Here is a 25,151-nt window from a genome sequence, read left to right as displayed (position 1 = left end):
TGTCCACGGATGATCCGGAATGGCCCTTCAATTTTTCTGTCGTGTCACCGGGTCGAAAATAGAAGCAGAGATACATAAAAATCTCTCTATATCTAGAATGGAAGTGTGTTGATGGGTAAGATATACTTTTCGTGGTTCGTTGATATTTCCGTCAAAGTAAAAGTGATTTATTGATGGAGGTTCGGAAAAGTAATGACGCAAGCACCATCTGATTGACACTGCGGGGGAAGGAAAAGCAACCCTAATTATGCCTATCAACCAACCAACCACCTTAGGTAGTAGCTTCACAGTTCCTATCATCACAGTCCGTGCGGTACTCATCAGACCTCCTGCATCTAGGTGCACGAGGTCCAGACCCTTCCTACAACTCTCTCGCGGACCCACACTGTTTTCTTTACCTAATTGTCGTGACTTTTACCTACTGTTGAGAGACTACCCCATAAGAAACGGTTGTTATTATATAGACTTTAACATGATACTATTCACAGAATCCCACCCATTCCTCTGGTGCTCGATGCCGGTGATTCTATCGTGTCTGGGCAATCTACCATATTCGGCCCAAGAAGGGCGAAAGAAGAACCATGGGTCGGATGTTCCGCACATATCCGCTGTCGGGTCCGTCCTAGCTCTTGCTGAGATTATTCGCAATGCCGTATAGTCATCGGCCATATGATCTTTCGTAGAGGCAAACGTCTGGGAACATGGGGACACATCCAAGCACCAAAACTTACTCAACAAACGAGATGCGGCACAGTAAAAGAACCAAGTACTAAAACATATTAAAGCGCTGAAAACTGAATGGTATAAGTCGAAAAGACTGCAAGCCAGCCACCCCGGGGTCAAGGGACCGCTATTAGATGCATAAGGTGAGGTGGATCAACAAGGGAAGGGGGGAAACAAAATAAGAAGGGAAAATCTCAAGACGAGAGAGGATATCGAAAACCCTGGCACAAATTATATGCAAGTAGTGTTGAGACCAACAACTTTTCACTTTGAAACAAGATGCTCATAGAAATCCAGGCCAAAAGAAAAGGGCCAAGCCGATCGATACTTGAATGATGCAGATAAATAACCCCCCTGGAAAAAAGCATACCCCTCTCAGAAAAATGAAAAGGAAAAATGAAATAGATGGATAAAAACGAGAACCAAGATAGAGATGACTCCATGCCACAAAGTCTCAATGACTATGATCCAACCAAGCGCCTAGCATATTAAACTGAAACGAAGACTAGTACCGTTAACGCCGATGCCTATCCACAAAACACGAGGGAGTATCGGGGATGCATAAAAAGGAAAATAGGATAGAAAGAGCGTCATGGCTGTCGGAAGCAAACGTAGCTCGGTCACTCGGAAACTCAACAGGCCCAGAGATCGCGATCTGTCCGACTCGAGATGTCTGCGCGCAGAGCATTCAAGTCTACAAGATACCTGAATCCTTCAAAGCATTTTGTAGAATCGTCTCCTTTACCGCAGCAAATACTAAGCGGATGTTGGTTGTATCAGTGGCTTGTGTCAAACTGATGTGAAAAGTGAAGTCAGTTGCGTGTCACACAGTACAGGACAATTTCATTGGAAATTTGCGGGGCGCTTACTGGGGATAGAGGTTCAAATGTGCTCGATTAACTTGGTTAAACCTCCACAGCAGATATTTGGCGGCGCGGTTCACATCATTGCCGCCAGAGTAATCAGGAAAGTAATTGCTCAAGGGGGACCGAGGGAGCTTTTGGCGGAACAGATCGACCTTATTTAGGAACAGGATTATACTCGTTCGCATGAACCATCGAGAGTTGACTACAGAATCGAACAACACCAGACTCTCCATCATTCGATTCTTTGCAGCAAGGTTAGTAGCAAGGCTGGCCATTGGTATGCGACAACGCTTACCTGATTACTCTCTTCCAGAAGCACTTGATCGTACTCGCTCAATGCCACACAGAATATGATGGAGGTGACATTCTCGAAACAATGAATCCACTTCTTCCGCTCGCTGCGCTGTCCACCCACATCAAACATGCTGCACAACGTGTAAGCGACGTCCCAAGAATAGACAGTGTGAGTTCACATACTGTATGCTCAGCTGGCCCATTGTAAACCTAGTTTCATAGATACCGGTGGTCTTCGTTCGGGCGCGAAGCACATCGTTTACATTGGGTATGAAATCTGGAGATGCAATGCGCTTTGCTTCCTCGAAAAAACTAGCCAGATGCTGTCAGTGCATCTTCTTTCCGTACAACCTAGGAAGCGATAGAGCTTACTATGGGGCCGAATCCATCAAGTAGAACTCGTTCTGATGTTCCAATACTGTGGATGTGCATGGATCATTCCAGATATACGTTATCGCCTCTCCTACCTTCGCATCCAACGTTGTGTGCGGGTCGGGGTCGATATTGTAGTCGGAAATGTATTGTACGTAGTCACGGACTTTTTGGCTCGAGGGCTCAAGGGAGAACTGGTGATAGGCTCCTACAAGAGACTTGGCGCAATCTAGGAGATTCTTGCAGACCGTCAGGCGATACAATGCCAGCTCCTCCACTGTGTAGCCGTTTTGATGTATGATCTTCATTTGTTTGACAATCGTCGATTTCCCACTTTCTCCGGACCCTGATACAGGAAAGATATCGCAGTCAGACACGAAAAAACGCCATGCTAAAAAGAACTCCCCAAACGTACCAAGCAGTAGAATCTTGCACTCTCTTCGTAATCGCCTAGAATCCTCCTCCAGTCTGCGATCGATCGCCTGGCTTCTCTTCTTTGGCTCATTATCAGCCGGCTCTGTGCTTACACACGAACCCATCTCGGATTATATTCTAGACAGCGAACGACTAAACCATGAGCTGCCTGCGGAAGTGAACGGCATCAACCTATCACGGCCCCGACACCTTCGGGTTAAGCGTCACCGATCGGCTTCCCTATAGCTTAGAAGGAATACCGATGCAATGGAGGAACTAAGAGTCAATCAATGATTTGGCAATAGACGAGAGAGGAAATAATAATAATAATATTCGCAATCGACGATAGGAAGTTTGACTAGGAATCGAGGGCGGCGCACAGTAGCAGCGGTACAACTGGTCTCGGATGAAGGCCTGAGCGACTGCGAGATCCCGGGGGCGGAGATCAGATGCTCGTGACGCAGGAGGTGAAACTAGGGCGTTGGAGGGCACCGGTGGAAAGGAAGCAGAAGTCCAAGCGCCTTTATCGTACTCGATATGTCTGGGTTAATAAGTTGAGTTAGGATGAGGGGCGACTGGATTAACTGCGGAGCAAGAAGACGTGTGAGACTGACGAGCCGACGCTAAAAAAGGGTAGCAAAGGTCGATCGGGGGATGATGTGGGAAAAGTGGACGGATCTCGAGTGAGATAATGTAAGCAATACTAAAGTAGTCACCCCCGTCGGTCAGGGAGGCAAGAAAAAAATAGAATAAAGGGAACCGGGGTAGAGGGAAACGAGGAAATAATAAAAATAAAAATAAAAATAAAAATAAAAAAGCGAATGTATAGGAGATCGTCAGTCAGTCATGAAAAGAGAGTAGAAGGAAGGGAAGGTAAAAAGGAAGGATCGTAGGAATGAGATACTGCTGCTGTTTTTATGACGATGAACAGTTGCTTGGGTTCATCATTGGATGGTTGAGGCAGATGGTAATTCTCAATGGGCGGATGTTCCCTAATCGTCATAATAGACAGATGGGGAGTGGAGATGGCAGAAAAGAGAGGAGTCCCAGTATTACCGACTTTACCTTACAGAGTATTAGATCGTACCTATCCACGGGAATAAGTGGATAAGTGGTAAAACGTGGACCGGCGAAGCTTACCGACAAAGATTGGAGGCGGTGGGATGGCATGGGATAGACTAAGCTGAAGGGTTGTGACGGTAATTATGGGGGAAAAGGAGCCCGGTATTCGACGCTAAGATACCTCCATTTTCATTCATTGAGCTTGGAGCTTAGGTAATGATGGCCCATTCACAGGGTGTTACTCGTTCGTAGGAACCGCTTAGTTTACGGTATTATAAGGGTCCGTGGGTAGATATTATTTTGCGACGCAGTACTCCGTACATACCAAGCATCGTCCCTTGTGTCCCACCTCACTGTGATCTCTAGGTACCACTCTAGTGGTAATTCATGTCAGGATATATATACTATAAAAATGCACAGACATACTGTGCATACTTACTTACTTACTTACCTACGTAGTTGACCTCCCTGTTGGATTATGATAAGCAACTGACATCCGTTTTCCTTTATTTTGTTTTATTCTGTGATACAATGACATGAACGGCGATTACTGCCTCCATTGACGGGAAAGTTAGGCAGGTGTTTTTCTGCCCAGGGATTGGCGGACGCCACCATCCATTATTCTCACTTTACCTCCGACCTGTCCGCTCCCTTTCTTGCCCCTGGCTGTTGTTGGACAAGACCAATTTGCAGCCCAAAGGAAAGAAAAATACATGATTTTTTTTCAACGTGATATCACTCCACCGGTGTCTACTTCGACTCGTATCTGACTCAACACAATGGCATGCTGTACTCCTCTGCTTTTAAGTGTCCGCTCCACCCAGTGAACGGACCATTTGTCCATACATACATAGCCACGGAAGGCGCAGGGCACACTTCCTCTTAGGGGAATGTCAAGGCTGGGGCTATGTCCCACTATTTGCTGATTGGAGAATTGACCTGTAGCCCTGAGAGTGGAAGTACAGGTACCGTACTAAATTTATTCAGGGTTCGTGAGATGATTCCTCGAAACACCTAACTTACAGTAGATTGTCCTACTAAAAAGACAGAGCACACAAGGTCGGACTATAGAGCGCATTCAGTCTAACAAGCCACAACATGCCGATTAAGAGTAACACGAAGGGATGGCGCCTTTTCGGGACAAAGAAGGGATTTGGAATAGATTTACTTTTGATTACGGATAACCTTTCGCTATGCAATATTCTTTACCCACAGTAGCATTAACCTATATTGTCCTCCTAGCAACACCTTGCATATACATGTAGATACAAATAGTGGTTATGAGCTCACACATGTCGAGCATCGACGAGAAAAGGGGCATTCTTCCAATCTTAGTAGTTACTCCAATAGGGGGGAGCGGCAGCGAAGAGAGGAACTCAACATCCTTTATTCTGATCTTGACAAATTCAAGATTCGTTGTTTACTAAGTGTGTGGATAAGTGTATTCCCATGGGATGCTTTTATCTCACCAGATACTTAGTAGTCGATACCATCGGAGCTTTGGTCTTCGATGATTGGAGGAGGTGAGCCTCAATAAATTCCCGATGGTCTCTCTAGGATTATCCAATATGCTGGGTACAGACCTAGTGAACTGGGAAGGGTATCGGATGATACTCCAAAGAAAGATATATATATATATATAACTCCGATTAAGTTGAACGATACTATGACAAATCTGACCAGATCGCGATCTACTTCAGTACACAGTAGTCCTACTATGGCGAAAATAGATTTTTTTGATTTTTGTATAGCTATTGGACGATCAAATTTGTATTATCCCCTTTAATAACATAGAATATTTATTTATTTTGGATGGGCAGCAAGCAGTTCATGTGGAATTACACGGCTGGCAGGGAGTGGTTGGAAAAGGTTAGCAGCATATCCGCACCCCCCCCACAGGCTATGATGACATCGAGCCAGCAAATGCTTGCTGTACGTCGAAGCCTGACGTATTAGGTACCTACCTACATCACCGCCGGTATAGGGAGTTGGAACATTCATTCTGGGAAATTGCATGATAATCGATCATTGCTGCTGAATATTATGTTGCAATTGGTGCGTTGCAAAATAAGGGATCGTTTTATCTTTTGCTTTTTCTTTTTCTTTTTCTTTTTCGTTCTCTTAATTTCTGCCTCAGCGCTGTACTCCCTTTACCCGCTATGACATAATTGACGGATTCCCGAACGCTTGACGAATCAACATCTAAATATGTTCGATGCAGAATTTTAGATCTTCAACAATTCGAGACCCCTGATTCCTTTTTAGTCTTTTGTCGTTTGCCCTCTAGGGCAGATTACGACGTTTATAGAGGGATGAGTTGAAAACCATGGACACGTGCTATCGCAGTCCTTCTGTGGGAGGTGAACATGGCAAGGGGAATTACAATGCTCGTAACGCTGTCACTCATTAATAGGCTAATCAATGTCTTCAAAACTTATGGAACAAGTGATATCCTCCGTAGCAAACCAAATCCCACGAAGAAAAAGAACCACACGAGGATCCAAATAAAAGAGACAAATGCCAATACTAGGTCCCATTGCCCCTCCTGTGCCTCATCCGGTTATGTAAGCGTGATGGGCGATATTCCCTGAATTTGGAACCATCTTCCGGCCAATGTTAGTTGGCATATGGTCTAGACAGGCCGCGTGGAGGGCCAAAGTCTTCGTGGTTGCTGTACACCTCCAGTGTTCCCACTTCCGACCCTTTTTTTTTTTTTTTTTTTGCAATTCCCTACGTTTTGTCGCGAACGTCATCGGTCTTGCTTGGTTGTTACCGGACTTTCGAAAAGTCAACGGGCTGCGAGAGACTTCGTTTTTTCCCCACATACCTCCTTGGGCGCCACCTACGGTTTCTTTGCTTCCTTCCTCACTTGCCAAAAAAGTGTTATTATTCGCCTTGTTACTCCAACTCCATTTGCTATCTCCGTTTTTTTTTTTATTTCACTCTTTCGTTTCTTCTACATACCCTCCCTGTCCTTTCCCTCTCTTTAATTATCTTTGTCTCATATACTGAGTAGGTCTAGAGGCTTACTATTCTTGTCACTTTCCCCCGAATCTTGGAGTTACATCCGTCTGTATTCCAAAATGGCGGAATTCGTGCGTGCCCAGATCTTCGGCACGACCTTCGAGATCACGAGCAGGTACGGGTGTCTCTTGAGATCATTGTATGCAAGCAATGGGATCAGTTCCTTTTTAACAGTTTCGTAGGTATACAGAACTGCAGCCCGTGGGAATGGGTGCGTTCGGCCTCGTGTGGTATGTTCCCTGAGCCCCTCCTTTTAGATTCGCCGTTACCGCCAACCCCTCATACGGACCATGCGCTGACACGCTTTTCCCCGGAAAATTAGTTCGGCGAGGGACCAATTGACCGGACAGCCCGTCGCCGTTAAGAAGATTATGAAACCTTTTAGTACCCCAGTTTTATCCAAGAGAACATACCGCGAACTGAAACTATTGAAGCACTTGCGCCACGAAAATGTTGGTCAATTCACCCGAATACGGCCGCATCGCTCCGTACGCTGACTGTGACTAGATCATCAGCCTAAGTGATATTTTCATTTCTCCCCTCGAAGACATGTATGTCCGAGCTCTATCAACTTCAAGAGAGACATCTGTTGTCTAACCGATCGCCACAGCTATTTCGTAACCGAGCTCCTGGGTACCGACCTCCACAGACTTCTCACATCAAGGCCGTTGGAGAAACAATTCATCCAGTATTTCTTATACCAGATCTTGGTGCGTGGCTGCGACTGGCTCCTTCAGGCGAGGTGTGCTCGGTGCTAATCCTTTACAGCGAGGACTTAAATATGTGCACTCAGCAGGCGTTGTGCATCGCGATCTTAAGCCGAGTAATATCCTTATCAACGAAAACTGTGACCTGAAAATTTGCGATTTTGGTCTCGCCCGTATCCAAGACCCTCAGATGACAGGCTACGTGTCGACGCGATACTACCGTGCGCCTGAGATTATGCTCACATGGCAAAAGTATGATGTGGAGGTGGACATCTGGAGCGCCGCCTGTATTTTCGCCGAGATGCTGGAAGGAAAGCCTCTGTTCCCCGGCAAGGATCATGTGAACCAATTCTCCATTATCACAGAGCTTCTTGGTACTCCACCGGACGACGTGATTGAGACAATTTGTAGTGAGAATGTGAGTAATCATGCGATTGGCCCTTCATTCTATGTGTGTTCACTTCTAACATTGACTACAGACTTTGCGATTCGTCAAGTCTCTCCCTAAGCGCGAACGTCAACCTCTCGCCACCAAATTCAAGAACGCTGACCCGGATGGTATGTATTCCGCTGAATGGGGAGTAAGTGCCATCAGATGCTAACGAACCACAGCGGTTGACCTTCTCGAGCGGATGCTGGTATTTGACCCGAAGAAGAGAATTCGCGCGGGTGAGGCGCTGGCACACGAGTACCTTGCTCCGTACCACGACCCCACCGATGAGCCTGTGGCAGAAGAGAAGTTCGATTGGTCATTCAACGATGCTGACCTACCGGTAGACACCTGGAAGATCATGATGTAAGCACCTCTTGGACGCAATGAAGTGGTTGCCAAGCTAATCTGGAGGCCCCTAGGTACTCGGAAATTCTCGACTTCCATAATATCGATCAGGGTACCGAGGCGAGCCAAGTCCTCGTTGAGGGAGCTGGCGATGCCCAGCAAAATTTTGTATAATCGGGTTCCTATTTTTTGCGGACGAGGCGCAGGCAATAGTGCAGCGTGTTTCTGAGGTTATTCTCTTGTTATTCTCTTTGTTCTCCTTGGTTGGTATGTAGACTGGGCATGAAGGCTGTGATATCTTTACATCTACGGATACTTTCTCATTCACTGTCACGTGGTTGTTTTGCAAATTCTGAGGCGCTTTTGCCTTCAGGACCTGTGGATTTACTCACGACGTTATTAGAATCGGGGGGTTGAAAATCAGTTTTGACCTTGATTTTCCCTTTCTCTTTTGGTTTCTTGTTCCCTATATATAAGTTACACGTGAACCATGAATGATGAACTAGTTGGTGCTTGAGGGATACTCGAATGCAAACTGAACTGTTAGAACAATCTTGTCGATCATGCATCGCGTTAATTATTTGGTTGCTATTCATGGATATTTTAAGTAGTACTCTGGCGGCAGAGATCCCAAATATCAGCCTTATGATTTGATTACCTTTCCGCAGATTGAATTATGGGGACTAGTCATACTTAAAAACACGGGGTGGGGGGAATTTAATGTCTATTACTACGCCGTACTCCAGTTGGCAAATTTAATCAACCGCCGACTTGTCACCGCCCGCCGCGGGACCCAATGAACCGATTCATTAGCCCCCTGGTTCCAATTTCCACTAGTCTTCAGCTTGAGGTCCTCTCCTTTGATTTATTCTTGTTTGTATCTCTCTTGAGGCTACCCGTGTCTCCCTAGAACTCTTTTCCGGGAGGGTGGCCCCTTCTCTCAAAGAGAAATTGGCTTCGTATCTTTCCTTGTTTTGGTCATTTATATGTTGCACCGCTGCCGTTCCACACCATGGCTAGTGTTCCAAGTCGCCAGGCGCCTATTGTTATGGTCATAGACTTTCATCATGCAAGGTGAGTAACTGGAAGAGAATAAGAAGGCGACAGATTGGATCCAGGAACAAGAAAGGGAACGAGATAGGCAGAGACCGCAGAATTCGCAGTACCAGAACATGTTCATTCCGTTCTTCGGTTGCGCTTGTATGAGTTGTGCTCGGGACTTGCTGCATAGCACAGCCCGGGATTATCTTTTGTCCTTGCGCCACATTGTTTAGGCCTGCTGGCTAACATCTATCACTTTTTGTCTTCTGCAGGGGCCCCGAAATCGAACTGTGCTTTGGAGAAGATGGAACCGATCCCGCGGCGGAGAATGATTGGAGTTTGTTACCATTCATGGCGTTATCAGACGGGGCGCATATGTACGGCGATAATCATTACCCCCAATACGCTCCGTACAAGTTACAGCATATACTCAAGGGTGCATTCATTTATTGACGCGAATTCTGGCCCTCCAGGTCGACCGAGGAGTTTTCTTATTTTACACTCCGCCGAAAAGAGACCGCCACGGAACCTGCAACTTCCCTTTTCGGCATATCTTGTGCCAGACAAATCGATTCGAATTTGCTCCTATACCGACCGTCCGATGTGACGAGATCCACAGTACAGAAGGCAGTTGTTGTCATCACTGATAGCCCTCAGAGCCTGGGGCAGCTGAGAGAGAAACTGTCCATAGTGGCATCTGCTTGGTTTGCACAGCGGTATGTTGAGACCAATATACATGCTAGCTGGTGGCTTGTTAGCATGCCATAACTCGACAATATATTCGCTACGCTGGTGTGGAAGAATTTATAACTAATGTGTATACGGACGAGAACAGGGACTTCTCCGATATCGATATTCTGAAGGTGTGCCCTTTTTTTTTTTTTTTTTTTTTTTTTTAAGGGTGACTTGGCATTATTCATTGGTCTCCAGTAGTGCTGATATGTTTCAGAAATTTCGAGAAAGCCTAGTCATCAATTTGAACAAGGATGAGAGTTTCAAGGACCAAAACCTTGGTGAGTCCAGTTACCTAGCGCAGTCGATCTCTGTTGCTGACTAGCCTGCAGGACTGTCTCTGCGGGAAATGATCCATGAGTTTAAGTATCAAACTCTGGTCTTGTTTAAAGCTTTACTCCTGCAGCCCAAGGTTGGTAGCTCCTAGTGGGTCATCGCACAAGATACTGATCGAGCCCAGATGCTTTTCTTTGGCTCAAGATGCGAGCGTCTATGCATGATACAATTCTCCCTCGTTTCGTTGATACCTGGCCTCATAAACTACCTTCAAGACTGTGCAGATCCAGCATTCGAGAGCTATACGAAGACTGTTGAGAAGCCTACCACTCTGAAGACAAGTGACAGAAGTTCCCGTACGATTGTAACAGCCCTACCTTCGATTACATCTCGTACTGACTCTTACAGTGCTGGCGTATATGGGATTACCGCTACAAATCTTTGGCAAGGTTCGTGCGTCATGGATCAAAGACCGAATTACGTTCTAACTTCTGCAGGGGAGCATGTTTGGACCTTACACGCCTCTGCAGCAGCTGGATCTGCTGGCGGACCATGGCACGAAGTCATATGTAGTTGGCTCTACGAATTCGTTACTTTTACAACAGAAAGATCGTTATAGTGACATCTTAATCAACGTGAGGAAACTTTTGATCCAGTTTCACAGCTCGGTCACTGACGTAATGAGATTTGCAGCTTGACGAGGACACTATTAATATCACGTCACCCTCTCTACGAAATGCACTGGCACTATCTGTTGCAGACAGACGCTGGATCGATCTTCTTACCCAGATTATCAACGATACGTGGGATGAGGCGCACCCGGAACAACCCAAGACCCATGGGTATATGGGCTCCGAAGAATTCATCAGGTTACAGTTTGAAGAGTATCTGCTCGCATTGCTTTCATGCATGAAATACCATGAGGAGCTGGATTCCTTCAATGCGGGTGACCCAGGCCGGAGGAGCAGGGAGCAATTGGAAGCATTCAACATAGAAGGCGACCCTGCGCTGGAATTCAACGCCGAATTTCTGGCACAGTGGCAAAACACCTCTAATTATGAGCTTTTCAAACGCCTGACCTCTGATGCACTGTTGTACTCCATCGTTGAGCCTCGTCACCCTTGTGCCGGAGGCCTCACCATGGACGATGTTCAACGTCGGCTATCGCAACAAGTCGCGGAGCTTCATCTGGATGAACGGGTACGGGAAAGCCGCGAGGCACTCAATAGGCATATCAGCACTGGCCAAAAGAAAGTAACCACCGCATTCAACAACTTCTGGGCCGACATCGAAGCGATGCGGGAGGCACAGCGGAAAAGAAACGAAGAGAAAGCTCAGTCAGAACGGTCCTCAATTGATAAGGGTCCTTCCCCTCCGTTTTCGCCATCTGATACAGCATCTGTACATTCCACTAGTGGTTCCTCTTGGTTCGGTGGTCGCAAGGCTCCTTCCGTGGACATTGCTCAAGCACAGGCATCCGTGAGTGCCGCTGGCCAGAGGGCAGGGGCGTATTTGAACTCATGGAGTACCTGGGCAAGCGAAAAGCGAAAGGAATGGCAGGACAAAAGTAAAACCCCATCCTCTCCGTCTTCAGTAACCTCACCATCGGCCCCGACATTGGCGGGTACAGCAGACCAAAGTGACCCGCCAGAAAGAGGTAGACGATCCATGCAGGCAAGCCGGAGCGAAGACTCCATTACTTTATCGCGTAGCGGAAGCAGAAGGAAGAGATGGAGCAATATTTTCCTGAGACGGGATAGTGGCGAGTATGGCTCACCCAACAGGAAGGATGATGGTGACGGTAGCGAATATGACACTGCCAATTCACGCTCGCACCTATCAAACGAGGTCCCTGTTCATGACGACTCGTCGCACCTAACCGAGCAGCCATCTAAAGAGGCGGCGGCCTTTGCAGAAGCTCAGGTCAGCAGTATAAGCGAAACCCAGACGCCCAGTGAGACAAAGAATACTACCACTACCGAGGCGTCAACTGAGCAGCCCAAGCCTTCCGTTAACCCCCAGACCACCATCGATAAAAAGGATACCATAACAGAAGAGCCAGCATCCACAGAGTGCAAAACTCAAACTGAAGCACCCACCACTACAGGACAAGCTCCACAAAGCCAATAATCTATTAACAAACGACAGGAACATGATTACATGAATCTTTTTTTTTTTTTGCCTCTTTCTTTTTTGAACTTTTATATAAATTCGACTAATCATATTTCCCCATGCATAACACATACAAAAACAAACTTCTTGCATATCATTTGTTCAGCATCATCACTTACGCTTCGAAGCTTTGATACCCGGGTAAGGACAGAGCTTGTATTATTGCCACTTTTTGTTCTTTTTCAGCATATATCATATTTTCCTTTTAATACTCGAAAATGCATATACGATGTTCCTTGATACGATTGTTGAATCACATGTCAACTAATATATCCTGCATCTTCTGAATGCATCGGCGGTTGGATATGATGATTCAAGATATATTATGCATACAATTATAGAGCACGTGGCATGAACGTTGTTGTTACCAATAGATAGATCTATTTATTCTCTTTTGAAATGCCGAATATAAGAAGCGTTACACGGAAGAACGCCAAAAGGGAAAAAATCCAATCTTTATTGATATATTGGGTTATCATTGTCGTATCGGTGCTACGAAAGCAGAAAAGTCCCATCCTTGACCTATGAATGAAAGCCGTATGCCGCAGTGAGAAAAAGACCATTGAACAAAGAAAGAAAATCATGGAAAAACCAGCGAGAAGTACCGGCGCTAACAGAGAATGATTGAAAGAGGGCCAACGAAAGAAAGAATCTCTAGAAATTATGCAATATACGCGATTTCATCACCGTCCAAGCGCTCTATATAGTCCTTCTCCATGAGGGCTTCGATATTCTTCTTGATATCGGGTACCCTGGGTGGGAAACGGGATTTGACTTGTTGGATCACTTCCTGGACAAGTTGGACGTGCTTCATCTTCTTGCGCGATTTCATGATTCGGACGATGGCAGACTATGGACATGTTAGAAAGTGATCTAACAAATTGGGTAGTTCTCCCACATACCTGAAGCAGTAGTTTACGGTCCTCCTCTATAGTCTTGTGCGTATCGTCCGACTCAACCTTTTGTTCCGACTTGATCTGAATGTTGAGGTTGACCTTGACCTTTTTGTGTCTAAAGTTGTAGTTCAAAGTGAACGAGTTGCCAGGTTCCGGCTTGGACCCCTCAGGGTTGATGGTAAGTACCTTCGCCTTGAGGAAGATACCCAAGTTCGGCTCAAGAATCTCAGGAGCAAGAGTGGTAGCTTTTTGAATGTCCTCGTACGTCAAGGTATCGGTCTCATTGAAAAGGAGAAGAATGCCCATCTGGAAGGTTGAAACTTGGAAAGTATAAGGTACCTTTGTGTTTTTGATGTAGTTAGTTTTGATTTCACCTTTGCATAGCTGCCAAAGCCATGTCAGCTTCCGACCATTATGCTTGTCAAAGTAGAAGTTTTGGAATCGCTCAGCTGTCTTGACAATTTCCGGTGGCGCAAGGAAGTCTGTCGACGGAGCTTGAAGAGGCCAGAATCCAGTTCCCAGAATCTGAAAGTGTGCATCCACCAGCTTCCTCCGATCGTCGTCATCAAGAACCTTGTCTTGCCAGTCTTTGTAGCTGGCGTTAAGATCCTTCGAGATCTGGATATCTTGGAACATGCGCTGCAACTTATTGGTGTACTCGAAACCGCAGGCTTCCTTGAGCTTGCTGATCATACTAGTCTCCGCATCATCGGACACCGAGCTGACATGCACCAATCGCTTAGCAAGCATCTTGGAGTAAAATTTCTGGAAGACATCCTTATCTTCAATATATTTGAAGACCGTCATAATCTGGACTAGCATCTCCTCCAGCTCGGACTCCTCAGCAGCCTTGGATCCCTTCTTCAGCAGCGAGTCGGTATACTTAGCCAGCAGCTCCGGCGATTTCGTCGAACTAGACGCGCAGATCTTATTGCGGTTGACAAACTCGCGGCACGCATTGTCCAAGGAGCGAACAAACTCCGATTCGCCATTGAATGCCTCGTTAACCAGGCTCTGGTATCTTGTATGTACCTGCAACAAAGCATCCACATACATCTTGGGTTCGAACGCCTCGCCTTCCGCTGCAACCTTCTCAACCGCTGCCAAACCTGCTTTCCTAACATGGGTCTCGAACTTCGTCCGCAGTGGATCCAAACCTTCTTTGATGCGAGACAAAAGCCGGTACATCCGAGCTAGGTCCTCTTGACGTTCGTTGTCCAGCAGAACCTGGAATTCATCACGCAGTAGTTCGGAGTGGGCAGTGACGAGGACATCCAAACAAGTGTCGGTAAGATGCTTCGAGATATCCGGGTGCAAATACAAGCCCACACGAGCTTTTTCTTCTTCTAAGCGTGCCTCCGCCTTCTTCATGTACTCCACCACGCTGTTTTCTGCCACGAACTGGCGCGACTCGTTTTCATAATAGACCTTGGTAGCCGCAATGAAGGGCTTCTCAAAGAACATCCGGTATACTTCAAGCGTCGACTTGGAGCTGTCGCTTTCGTCCAGTCCGAGAGAAACAAAAGAATCGACGATACTCTTGATCTGCGACTGCTCGATCGTTTCGCCATTGCGCTGCTTCTCGACAAGGTTCAAAACTGCTTCCATAACCTTCTCATGGACCTTCATGAAGAAGTCATCTTTCCACTTGACGAGGTGCAGAGTATACACGTCGTAGACATTCTTTTTACCCTCATCGATCTCCCGCTTGACCCAATGTCGGTTGAGATAGCCGAAAAGATGGTTGATGTACTTGGCGGCTGTCGTGTAACGGGTCCATTCGCGGATGTAGAACCCTAGCAGGGCCTCCTCGGCGTGGCCCTTAGACTCATGATGCACAGCATCGAGGTGACGTGAAAGGTACTCTCCAAGCAGCTTATATAGCTCCTCTCCTAGCAGATGTGCTGAAGCAGTGTTAGATCCAGGGGCCCGGTATATCTTTGAGGATTTGTGCGTTGATGAAGACGAACCACCGCGATGTGCTTGTAATCCATGGCCATTGCCGACAGCCTTTTGTGATGTGCAAAAATTGTGAACCGCACTTCGCTCAGAATGTCAGTCGAGTCCAAGATGATGAAAAAAAGGTAGCATACGTATATAAAGCCATGTACTAGGAATCCGAGTGAATTGTCAGCATGCAACAAGAAACCTTTCCCATTCACCAGAAGCGACCAAGCTAAGCGATCCGAAAGGACTTACAGTCTTCATATCCACTCCCTCCTCCAGCTTCAACATCACACTGTCGACACCCTTCTCCAGGAACGACCATCTGCTTGAGTTAGTCTACCATCCGTTACATGGCGCCTCCGAAGTTACCCGATGTGTCATTCGAGCATGAGCGACTCACGTTTCATCCAAGTCATCCTTGTGAGGTGTCTGGGGAATCAGGGACGGCGGCATGGTGCTTTTTGGAGATGACTTCAGCGAACAAGGAGTAAAGCTGCGAAACGAGGGCGTCAGTTCTCGCGGAAGCTAGGGCGAACACTCAAGACAGATGACACACGCGTGACGAGCTGAGGATGGATAGACGAGATGGAGTTTCGAAGGTGTTGAGGGCTTGCCGTAGCGCTCCAAGGGTTTGGGCTTTCCTACTTTTTGATTTCCGCAAATAAGCTCGCCTCCAGAAGCGGGCGATTACAGCACTGGCGGCGTTCAGACCAAACACTACCGTCAACGCAGGAGGATAGCCGCGCGCTGTGAGATAGCAAGAATAACGGAAGGAACCGACCGAAGAGTCACAAAATAGGGGCTCAGTACAGAAGTCTGAGCTAGGGCGCAGTAAGAGCAAACCACAGACACGCCTCAAAGTACGAAAAATACAGAGAGAACACAAGAGTCGGCGTGGCGTTGGGCGGTAGTGAGAGTCGAGATCAGACATCCGTGGGGGGGAACACTTTATCGATATTTGCGGTAGGCGGTCAACACAGCTGGCCTGCACAACGATCTGATTCAATCTAGATTTTTTATGGGGTTTAAGAAGGATGGTTAGGCAACCAACACCTTCAATTCTTTCAGTACTGCTACCTAATGGAGCTGGGTATATTCCCAAAATCAGATGGAGTAGATATTATTTTGTTTTTCATTTGCTGAGTTCCCTTTGGGGCTCTTCTTTGTTCCCCGAGCAATCTGTATCAAGACGCCTTCTTTTAAAACGCATGACGCAGTCAACAACCGTCTCATGATAATGCCTCTTTCCTTTAAAATTTCTTTCTCTTCCCTTAATACACAGCAGTAACTCCCCCTTGGATGTGTGGTCGCGACAGGCACATACTGGTGAAGCGTAGCAATCCCCTGGCTAGAGTCGTAGAAGAGAAGGGGGGATCCAAGGAGTATAAACAATCCAAAAAGATACTGTTTAGGAGCAAAAACCGCAAGCATTACCCCAAATGACGTCATGGCGACTTTCCATTTTTGGAAACCCTCAAACCCTTACTTGGCTGAAGAAAGAACGACACCTGAGATCCTCACCCGCTTGCATGCAGCAAACAACACTGCCTGAAAACTATCCATTGGATCGGAAAGGAAACCATGTCGTTCAAATCCCCGTCCGACATCGAGGTGACCACTCGCCAAATCCCGGAATGGGGAGATATTCCCAACACATCCATCCAGTCTAAGCCGCTTCTGATATATCGTCACGCTTTTGATGCGTCTCCAAGCCAGCTTCAGGCGCGCTTGGAGGAGATCGGCGAGGTCGAACCACAGTGGGTTTATACTATGTATCAGCAGACGCACTTCCACAGCACAACACATGAGGTTTTGGGAGTGGTCTCTGGACGCGCTCGTCTCTGCTTTGGCGGTGAAGCAAACCCCCGTCGTTTTGAGCCGACGGTTGAGAAAGGCGATCTTATTATCGTCCCCGCAGGGGTAGGCCACCGCCTCTTAGATGATCTCGGTACGGAGAGTTTCAGTATGGTGGGTGCCTATCCTCGAAATAAACACTGGGACATGTGCTATGGACACCCGGGTGAGGAGAGAAAGGCTAAGGCTATCGAGAGGCTCGACTGGTTCCATCGCGATCCCTTGTACGGAGCCGATGGTCCCGTTCTCCATGTTTAAAATTGTATTTTGGGCGGCATCATCTTCGTGTATCCTTTGAGCTTATATTCCATCATTCTACTAATATATACATACATAATCATCACATGTGCATGGCCGTTGCTATCCAGGACCCAAACCTTTTCCCAAACCGGGGAACCAAAAGGAAGCCAAGAAAGAAAAGACAACTCGGGAAAGAAAGGGATAAGGTGAGACCAGTAAAGTGGAGCAGAACTGAGTTGAAGAAAACGGAGACGGTAGACCCACCGTCGAGAAGAAAAGGGAGGGAGGAAAAAAAAAAAAAAAGAAAAGAAAAGAAAAGAAAAAAAGAAAGAAAAATAGGGACCTTGAGCTGGGCCTCAGAGAATGAAAGAGCAAAGCAAGAAACTATTGTAAAGGCAAGAGATAGCGTAAGATGAGATGTTAGAAAGCAGAAAGGAGTATCACTGTGCAGCACGATCTACGAGTCTGTTCAAAGCAATTAGTCCTGCGCATTGTGGAGAAAGACAGGGAAAGATGGCTATACCTTAAAACACTAATGGCGAATGTTGTAAGCCAAGCCAAAAGAGCAATTAATAGAACACTAGCTAGCGCAATTTGTCGGTCGCAGATTGCATCGTTCTTAGGAGCGACCTGCTGGTTAACCTCACCGATGGTGCATGCGCCACTAACTGTGGACAGTGATTCAAAGGCCAAACTTAGGTTGGCAGAGTCAAAGACAATGAAGAAAATGTCGAGAAGGACAAGCCGTGCTTTGGCCGATGGGGAGCGAAGACCCAGCGGTTTGGATGTATATTCATCCCAAGTAATATACACCAGGTAAACCAGGGCCACGGCATCAACAATAATCGCCATTAGCGCAGAGGGGCCCTGCGGATGCGCATACTCACGCGACATGTGCTGAATAGAGGCTCCAAGTGCAAGAGCAGTGAGCGAAAAGACCCACACCGTTAGGCGAAAAATCAAGGGTACTATGGGACTCTTCAATAAGGTATGATGGAAGCGTTTGAACCAGATCTCTCTTCGCCGTTTCATTCTCAGCGGATCTTCTGTATCCTCCCCACTCCAGTCTTCAAGTCTTCCGCGCCATGGCTGCGAGTAGTCACCATGGTTTTCATTCAGCCATTCGGGGGTCACAAGTTTTTCCTCAACACCCGGATCCCTCGGATAGGCGATTGATCTAGAGAAACTCTTCCAACGCGATTCACGAGGTGATGTCGCGCGCCCTTCTTCTAAGCTTGTTCCTCGACCCGCGAAATCTACTTTTGCAGTCGTATAGGGCGAGTGGTTATGCTGAGCGACAACGGCATCATCGGGATGCGAGGGTAGTAGTCGTGAGGCGGCAGAAGATTCACCTTCAGGTTTCTTGTAATCGACCGATCGGATCCAAGCTAATACATAAGCTTGTATCAGTAAAGCCTTCGCCAGAGGTGGCTGGGGTCTGTTGAGTATATTACGCACCCGGAAGAGTTCGCAATCTCTTTCCTAACACAACATTATCCTGACCATCCTCCGTTGACGCTTCCTCTAGAGCCTGTAAGACATTGGGCGACAATTCCAGCGCACCATTGTGAGGAAGTTCAGGAAACTGGTCATGATTACTTTGCACGTTATGAGCGTGGTTGGCTCCAGACATCCATTCTGTATTGGTTGTTTTCTCGTTTAGTTGAGGATCTAAGACCGAGCTTGGACCTGGAGGAAGTGCGCGCAAAATGCGCGCATCCTGTGCCATCGCCTTCTAGTCCAATGCGTCGTTCCAGGTGAGGTCGCTTCGGCTGTCGGAAGTTATGGGAAGACAATGGGTCTCGCCTGCATCGCCTCACAGCCCCCTCAGCCCCGAGAACACGGCGTTTCTCTGGAAACCGAGCAACCTTATGACCCTTTGAGGGAGCAGGTCATTAGATTAGAATTGAAGCCCAAAAAGGTGGAAGACCACGGTAATTACAGCCTTGGGGGGCTGGGAGAGAACGGGGGTGAGAAGCAATCCTGTGGTAATAGTTGCTCAATGCTGCTAAACCTAGAGAAGTAATTTATCCCTCTTGGGAAATACTCCGTTGATTACGGCGCTAATCTTTTCGCTGGGTGCGGAATGACGTCTCTCGATACCGCCCGCGACCAAACAACCATCAGCCACACCTTGCACCATATTCGCCTCCGCCATACCCCATCAAGGGGCAAAAGAGAACAAAAACCCTAAAGAAAGAAAAGAACTAATCTCAAAACTTACTTTAAAAGAAGGAATGCTATTTTTGCAAGCTCCCTTGAATTGGTTGTTTTCCTTAGTTGATCACTAGTCGTGTACTCCGTACTCCCTGGCCGTTTTCAACAATTTCCCTACGTTCCTCAATTGAATTCCCCGAAACGACAAAACGGCAGAAAGAAATAAAAGGAGAAAAGCCAAAGACAAAACGCTGCCATGCGACTGTTCGTCATTCCGATCTCGACGAGACGGGCCCTGATATATGCTCGCCCGCTCCGTCGGGATCATGCAAAGGAGCTGTCCATACTCGATCGAATCACAAACAAAGCTGCCGAAACATGGGCTAAATGGGAGGAAGCTGAGAAGGGTTGGCAAAAACACTTGGTTGTGTGGGGAAATAAGGTCCAACAGCGGATTCCTTATGAAGAATGGGGGCTCAAGAGTATTCCTTCACTTAATGCTCAGCGACGACTTGATGAATCGTATGGGTCGAAGAAGATTGATGTGCTTTTCCCGGGAAATGCGGTCAAAACCGAAAAGCTCAAGTCTATCTTGCACAAAATTGCTACTGATAGGCAGGACCTACATCGTAAGAGGATGTGGTGGAGCTTCATCGCGAGTCCTTTCACAGCTCCGATTGGGCTCATTCCATTGTATGAAAGCTAAGATCTTCCCTGGAAAACTTTCATAAAGGAGATTTCTTGGTATATTACGAAATAAGCTAATGATGGAACGACAGGTTACCTAACATCCCTTTCTTCTATCTTGTGTATCGAGGATGGTCCCATTGGCGAGGTGCGCTTTTTTACCTTCCTACTTGCCACGGCATTGCTGACTGGTTCCAGCATTAAACGGATCCAAACACTTAGAATTCTTGGTCGAGAAGGACCTTCTGAATCCGATATCGCACCCGGCACTGGAACGACTATACGCGAAACGGGTTTCACGGGCGCTAGAGATGTCTAACATTGAACAGTCAATCTCAAGTATGGTAGAGGACGTGGAGAAAAGTGACGACAGATTGCTGCTTCGGATGGATGATGCTAAGAAATTAGCTTCAATCCTTGAAGCACCGGAGCTTGCTTTGGAAGCCGAACGAGCTATTGTCCAGGTCGAGGAGAAGTTGAGAACGGATAGCTCATCTCCGGGCGATGACGAAAAGAAAAACAACCCAAAAGAAAAAGAGTCCTGAATGACTCAGACATAGAGTAACTAATTGTGCATCTGTCCGTTTGTTTAATTTGGACAGTCAAGCTATGGCTGCTATTATCGGGCGATGGTGGTTATGGGTATGGTACATAGAACTTGGGGTGTTCCGCGGTAATTGTATGATACATACTGAAGACATTATTAATGGTATACGGGAGTAAATATAACTTTCCATGAACATAGTGGATCCCCAGGTATTCCAGTTGGAGGAGTATGGAGCAATTGAACGGTTCCTGATTCTCTGCATATCACCTGCCGGATTTAACATGATCCGAGTGCCCCATGGGAGCCCGCCGCGGGATGCCCGAAACGGTTAATTACTCAATAACCCATGAGCATCTCCAGCCAAACATCCTCTATAGTCGCTTCTCATTACTCGGTTCTTAATATCAAGTTTGTCCCAACTGGTCTACCGAGTCGCTCACATCATGTCAAATAAAAAAATTGAGCAATGGGAAATAGAAAGATACTGGGAGATCTTCGCTTCGTTAGCAAATGGTCAGCCCCGTCTGAACAACTCTCAGGCCGCCTCAGTGCTCAGGAACAGTCGGCTTCGCGATGAGCAACTGGAAAGGGTCTGGGATTTAGCCGATGTGGATGGTGACGGAGAGTTGGATTTTGAGGAGTTTTGTGTCGCTATGCGATTAGTGTTCGATCTGGTCAACGGTGTATGTTACTTCCCCTATTGTCTACCATGCCTTCGCGGCGCCTCTACCTGCCCGATACGTTCCTCCTTGGGATCATTCAGCGCTTTTGTCACAATTAATGGTATTTGATGAGTGCCGCTGCTAAAGCTCGATGTATCTAGGAATTACAAACTGTCCCTGCAGTTTTACCCGATTGGCTCGTCCCTGAATCCAAGTCTCATTTAGTCCATGCAACCCGGGCATTGAGCACTCAACCGGAACAGTTCGAACGGATAGAAGACGAAGATGATACTCCCGGACTGAAAGATGGATTCGAATGGTACATGAAGCCCGCCGACAAGTCCAAATACGAAGAGATATATAATGCCAACAGAAACCAACGTGGTGAAATCGCATGTACGTCAGCGCTCCCCGTTGAAGCGGGGCCGCATCCCTTAACCGCTCGCGTTCCGAACTAATACGTAGTTGTTCTCGTACAGTTGAATCATTACAACCACTCTACGATTCGCTCGATGTCCCCGACACCGATGTTCGCTCTGCGTGGAACTTGGTCAACCCCTCCGCATCCCACACAATTAATAAGGACGCTACCCTTGCGTTCCTGCATATACTGAACTACCGACACGAGGGCTTCCGCATTCCCCGCACCGTTCCTGCTTCCCTCCGCGCCTCGTTTGAAAACAATAAGATCGATTATCAGGTCGATAATGCACGTCCGGCACAGAAGTGGGGTGCAGACGGAGACACGGAGACACCAACTGGTCGGAAGACTAAATTTGGAGATACGTACTTGAGTCGGTTGGGTGCCGGAGGAAAGTCGTCGTATACTCCCAAGGGAACAAACTTCAGCGACACAATTCAGGATGAGGAATGGGAGAAGGTTCGTCTAAGGCGCGAGCTGGCGGAGTTGGAGACCAAGTTGAATTCTGCACAACAAGCCTCCGAAGGGCGTAGGGATCAACCCAGGAACGATGGCAGGACCAGCTGGGGTTTGGTCAAAAAGGAAGCGCTTCAGCTTCTGGAGTACAAGGAACGCGAGCTTCGCGAACTTAGGGAAGGTACTGGAAGGTCTAAGGAAGGCCAAAACCTAGAGCGGCTCAGGGAGGATGTGAAAGCCGTCGGCGAGCAGGTGGATGGACTTAAAAGCCACCTTGCCAACCGGAATGAGGTACTCGCCGATCTACGAAGACAGATCGACGAAGAGAAGGTGTCACGGTAGTAATCTTGTTCCATCCTGTTCTGTTTTCCCTTCCTTCTGAAATATACTTTTGAGTACTTCCAACCCCCTGTTATTACTTGATTTCCCTGTGAGAGAGCTTTCGTGGTCCCTGTCTTTGATGTACAGCCATTTCTTTGGCGAGGAGCTCAGGCGCTTAATGGATGCATTCTTTGCTTTTCGATGATTTGATTAATTGGAGGATTCACCAGCCCCTGTCACATTATACACCACGCAATCCCATTAACTGTACAGTATATAATCCATCCTGATGCTAATAAACAGCATACTTTTCCCACCAACGAAAGTCAGCATAATAGACGAACAAACAACAGTCATACACGGTCATCAACAGTCCTCGCCGGTCCAATCCTCAGAACCCCAAGATCAGCACTTTCCTCGCTATGTACAATCACCTCTGTAGTCTGTATTATCCTCGACAAAGACCCCCGACGGGGTCGCTGCGTCAAGTTCTCTTCACTCCCCCTATCAGACCCGTCAAGGGTCCCGATCTGAACACTATACTTGTGGTCTTCATTGACGGTTCGGTTCTGCTGCAGCGAATGCATAATATAACTCGACCTTACATGGTATCCTTGTCCGTTACGTTTCCCGCTGCGCACACCGCTAGTGAAACTCAGCGTTGTCCCGATGACAGATTTCACGAGGGGCTTGATAGTCGGGAACGACGCAGCAATGATACCGACATTTAGCTCGATACTAACGAGTAGTTAGCTTCTGGATAACAATGGACACTGCTGGTGTGCTATCGTGTGAGAAATGCGGGTTGGATAGGAAAAGACATACCAATTCCAGATGAGGTATTGACAATCGCTGGATTTTGGAAATTGAGAATCACAAAATTAGCTGTCTTCCAACTACTACCGCTTTCAGGAATATGATAGAAGCGTACCGATACGGATCTGGCTCGTCGAAGATTTGGCTCTGGAGAACGGTCTTCACAATACCTGCTGCGCAGGCACTGTGAGATTCTTTGGTTAGAAGGAAGGTATGGCTCAGGTCTAGGAAGAGGAGATCACATACAAATAACCAAGACTGAGGATTCCCATTAAAGAAACCCTGGTACGTTTATTGACTTGCACTTTGTAGAACATGAACGCAGGTAATGTCGCGAATACAAAGTCCGTCGCGATATTGATTGCTAAAGTCAAGTGTTATGGACTCTTCACCCTTCACAATGTATCTGTGTGAGAGGATAGGACATACCACTATTAAACTCCCCAATCGACAGATAAGTCTTCATCGAATAACACCTCGCATTCTCTCTCAATGAGAAATCCCAAGCCGCCCGAACCGGAAGACACTGGAAGATCAACGTCAAGATACACGCGACAGTAAAGATAATAAGAAACACTACCACCGTCAGTAGAAATCGATTAATCTACAGATCCAAACCCACCAAGCGCCCCGGTAATGAACCGTTTCAGGTTCTTATTAGGCGAAGCAAACCGGAGCAAGAAGAGCGCCAATGAAACCTTGACCAGGCTTATACCGAGCACTATGACGATGGCGTGGTAGAACATGTACTCGCTGAGGATCTGGAAATCTTCCGGCTTGATGTCGTCGGAAAAGAGGCCGACTCCATGGTGCGATTCACCGATGAAGCAAGCTAGGACGCCGAAGGCGCATAACTGTGTTCCTGTTCAGTTAGAGCAGTTGTTGTAAAGAAGAGTTTATGGTATCCGGTGTGATATCTGGTGGGTTGTACTACTTACCAAGGATGCCACGATTACACCATCATCTGGAAGAAATTTCCGGAGGAGGAAGAGTCGCACGTAGCAGCGTAATGCGACTAGGAGGCCCGATAGACCTGTTAGGGATCCGATGATGGCGAGGATGTGTGGAGCTCGACTGTCGCTGGGAATGTTTGCCGATGCTGCTGCTGCTTGTCTCGGTAGTAGATCCCCGCTAGAATACATGATATCTATCATGATCTCGATGGAGATAGAGGGGAATCTCCATGACCAGCGTAGACTGAGTTACTCCTAGAGAGCTGAGTCTCTGTATTCTAAGTTAAGCCTGTATAGGGCTATTTCTCCAAGGAAGCACTAGCGTCCAACAAACACAGAACACATTCGGAGATACAAGGGGGTCAAGCTTATTTTGATCATATGGATGAATCCGGTTGAAATTATTCCTAAGGATCCGTTTTTCATCTGCTTGTAAGAACTTAATGAAAGCTACTATGCCATTTCGTCCATTGCCGCAAACGGGCATGTCCAGCCACTGAAGGAATCCAGCCGGTGCCTAACAGATGCACGTTGTCTGCGCCTCGATCCATTAAATTTGAAACTGGAACTAGCAAGGATAACGAGCAGGGATTTTATATAGTCCACGAGTAGAAGCGATTTGGGTAAGGTAATAGCGTGTACATACCATTCCGGCGGAGCGTTCATAAAATAAGCCCTAACTCTACCGCTATACTCCGTAAGTTCTGGGATTCTCGCCATACTATTATGGCAT

At 47.1% G+C, this 25,151-nt stretch overlaps 9 protein-coding genes across 9 annotated transcripts; 5 read left to right on the top strand and 4 right to left on the bottom strand.

The window, feature by feature from the left end:
• Positions 1-1,417: 1,417 nt before the first annotated feature.
• Positions 1,418-2,794, bottom strand: F9C07_3739 (G protein complex alpha subunit GpaB; the record flags this gene model as incomplete). Its single annotated transcript, XM_041291801.1, has 6 exons — positions 1,418-1,517; positions 1,593-1,831; positions 1,885-2,014; positions 2,067-2,195; positions 2,256-2,601; positions 2,671-2,794. The coding sequence occupies 6 exons, from the start codon at positions 2,792-2,794 to the stop codon at positions 1,418-1,420; spliced, it is 1,068 nt and encodes a 355-aa protein (XP_041146028.1).
• A 3,640-nt stretch (positions 2,795-6,434) lies between these two features.
• Positions 6,435-8,850, top strand: F9C07_2156698 (mitogen-activated protein kinase). Its single transcript, XM_041291817.2, has 9 exons — positions 6,435-6,870; positions 6,938-6,985; positions 7,078-7,207; positions 7,263-7,306; positions 7,366-7,465; positions 7,524-7,880; positions 7,942-8,020; positions 8,075-8,258; positions 8,315-8,850. Exons 1-9 carry the CDS (start codon positions 6,815-6,817, stop codon positions 8,412-8,414), a joined length of 1,098 nt encoding a protein of 365 aa, XP_041146027.1. The 5' UTR covers positions 6,435-6,814; the 3' UTR covers positions 8,415-8,850.
• Positions 8,851-10,221: 1,371 nt separating this feature from the next.
• On the top strand, positions 10,222-12,419 carry F9C07_3738 (putative Avl9 protein; the record flags this gene model as incomplete). The annotated part of the gene is made up of 6 exons (XM_041291816.2): positions 10,222-10,294; positions 10,346-10,425; positions 10,474-10,645; positions 10,698-10,738; positions 10,787-10,924; positions 10,983-12,419. The coding sequence occupies 6 exons, from the start codon at positions 10,222-10,224 to the stop codon at positions 12,417-12,419; spliced, it is 1,941 nt and encodes a 646-aa protein (XP_041146026.2).
• F9C07_2156683 (cullin protein) lies at positions 10,623-17,437 on the bottom strand. The gene is made up of 7 exons (XM_041291800.2): positions 15,705-17,437; positions 15,557-15,626; positions 15,451-15,467; positions 15,328-15,398; positions 13,364-15,261; positions 10,983-13,311; positions 10,623-10,924 (listed from the first exon to the last, which is right to left on the bottom strand). The coding sequence occupies exons 1-6, from the start codon at positions 15,755-15,757 to the stop codon at positions 13,123-13,125; spliced, it is 2,298 nt and encodes a 765-aa protein (XP_041146025.1). The 5' UTR covers positions 15,758-17,437; the 3' UTR covers positions 10,623-10,924; positions 10,983-13,122.
• On the top strand, positions 16,886-17,416 carry F9C07_3736 (RmlC-like cupin domain-containing protein; the record flags this gene model as incomplete). The annotated part of the gene is made up of 1 exon (XM_041285797.1): positions 16,886-17,416. One exon carries the CDS (start codon positions 16,886-16,888, stop codon positions 17,414-17,416), a length of 531 nt encoding a protein of 176 aa, XP_041146024.1.
• Positions 17,438-19,448, bottom strand: F9C07_2283308 (uncharacterized protein). Its single transcript, XM_041291799.2, has 3 exons — positions 18,857-19,448; positions 17,922-18,786; positions 17,438-17,863 (listed from the first exon to the last, which is right to left on the bottom strand). The coding sequence occupies exons 1-3, from the start codon at positions 19,125-19,127 to the stop codon at positions 17,839-17,841; spliced, it is 1,161 nt and encodes a 386-aa protein (XP_041146023.1). The 5' UTR covers positions 19,128-19,448; the 3' UTR covers positions 17,438-17,838.
• Positions 19,449-19,811: 363 nt separating this feature from the next.
• F9C07_3734 (mitochondrial K+-H+ exchange-related-domain-containing protein) lies at positions 19,812-20,787 on the top strand (the record flags this gene model as incomplete). Its single annotated transcript, XM_041291815.1, has 3 exons — positions 19,812-20,248; positions 20,335-20,390; positions 20,441-20,787. The coding sequence occupies 3 exons, from the start codon at positions 19,812-19,814 to the stop codon at positions 20,785-20,787; spliced, it is 840 nt and encodes a 279-aa protein (XP_041146022.1).
• Positions 20,788-21,232: 445 nt separating this feature from the next.
• On the top strand, positions 21,233-22,670 carry F9C07_3733 (cytoskeletal adaptor protein saga; the record flags this gene model as incomplete). The annotated part of the gene is made up of 3 exons (XM_041291814.1): positions 21,233-21,472; positions 21,613-21,847; positions 21,931-22,670. The coding sequence occupies 3 exons, from the start codon at positions 21,233-21,235 to the stop codon at positions 22,668-22,670; spliced, it is 1,215 nt and encodes a 404-aa protein (XP_041146021.1).
• Positions 22,671-23,002: 332 nt separating this feature from the next.
• On the bottom strand, positions 23,003-24,607 carry F9C07_2232376 (uncharacterized protein; the record flags this gene model as incomplete). The annotated part of the gene is made up of 7 exons (XM_071509904.1): positions 23,003-23,387; positions 23,475-23,501; positions 23,581-23,649; positions 23,712-23,829; positions 23,895-24,041; positions 24,088-24,319; positions 24,404-24,607. 7 exons carry the CDS (start codon positions 24,605-24,607, stop codon positions 23,003-23,005), a joined length of 1,182 nt encoding a protein of 393 aa, XP_071366377.1.
• Positions 24,608-25,151: the final 544 nt, after the last annotated feature.

The sequence above is a fragment of the Aspergillus flavus genome, chromosome 4 (genome assembly GCF_009017415.1).
Source record: "Aspergillus flavus chromosome 4, complete sequence".
Classification (NCBI taxonomy): Eukaryota; Fungi; Ascomycota; class Eurotiomycetes; order Eurotiales; family Aspergillaceae; genus Aspergillus; species Aspergillus flavus.
Note: the sequence above shows the minus strand (reverse complement) of the source record. Positions and strands in the feature narration are given on the sequence as shown.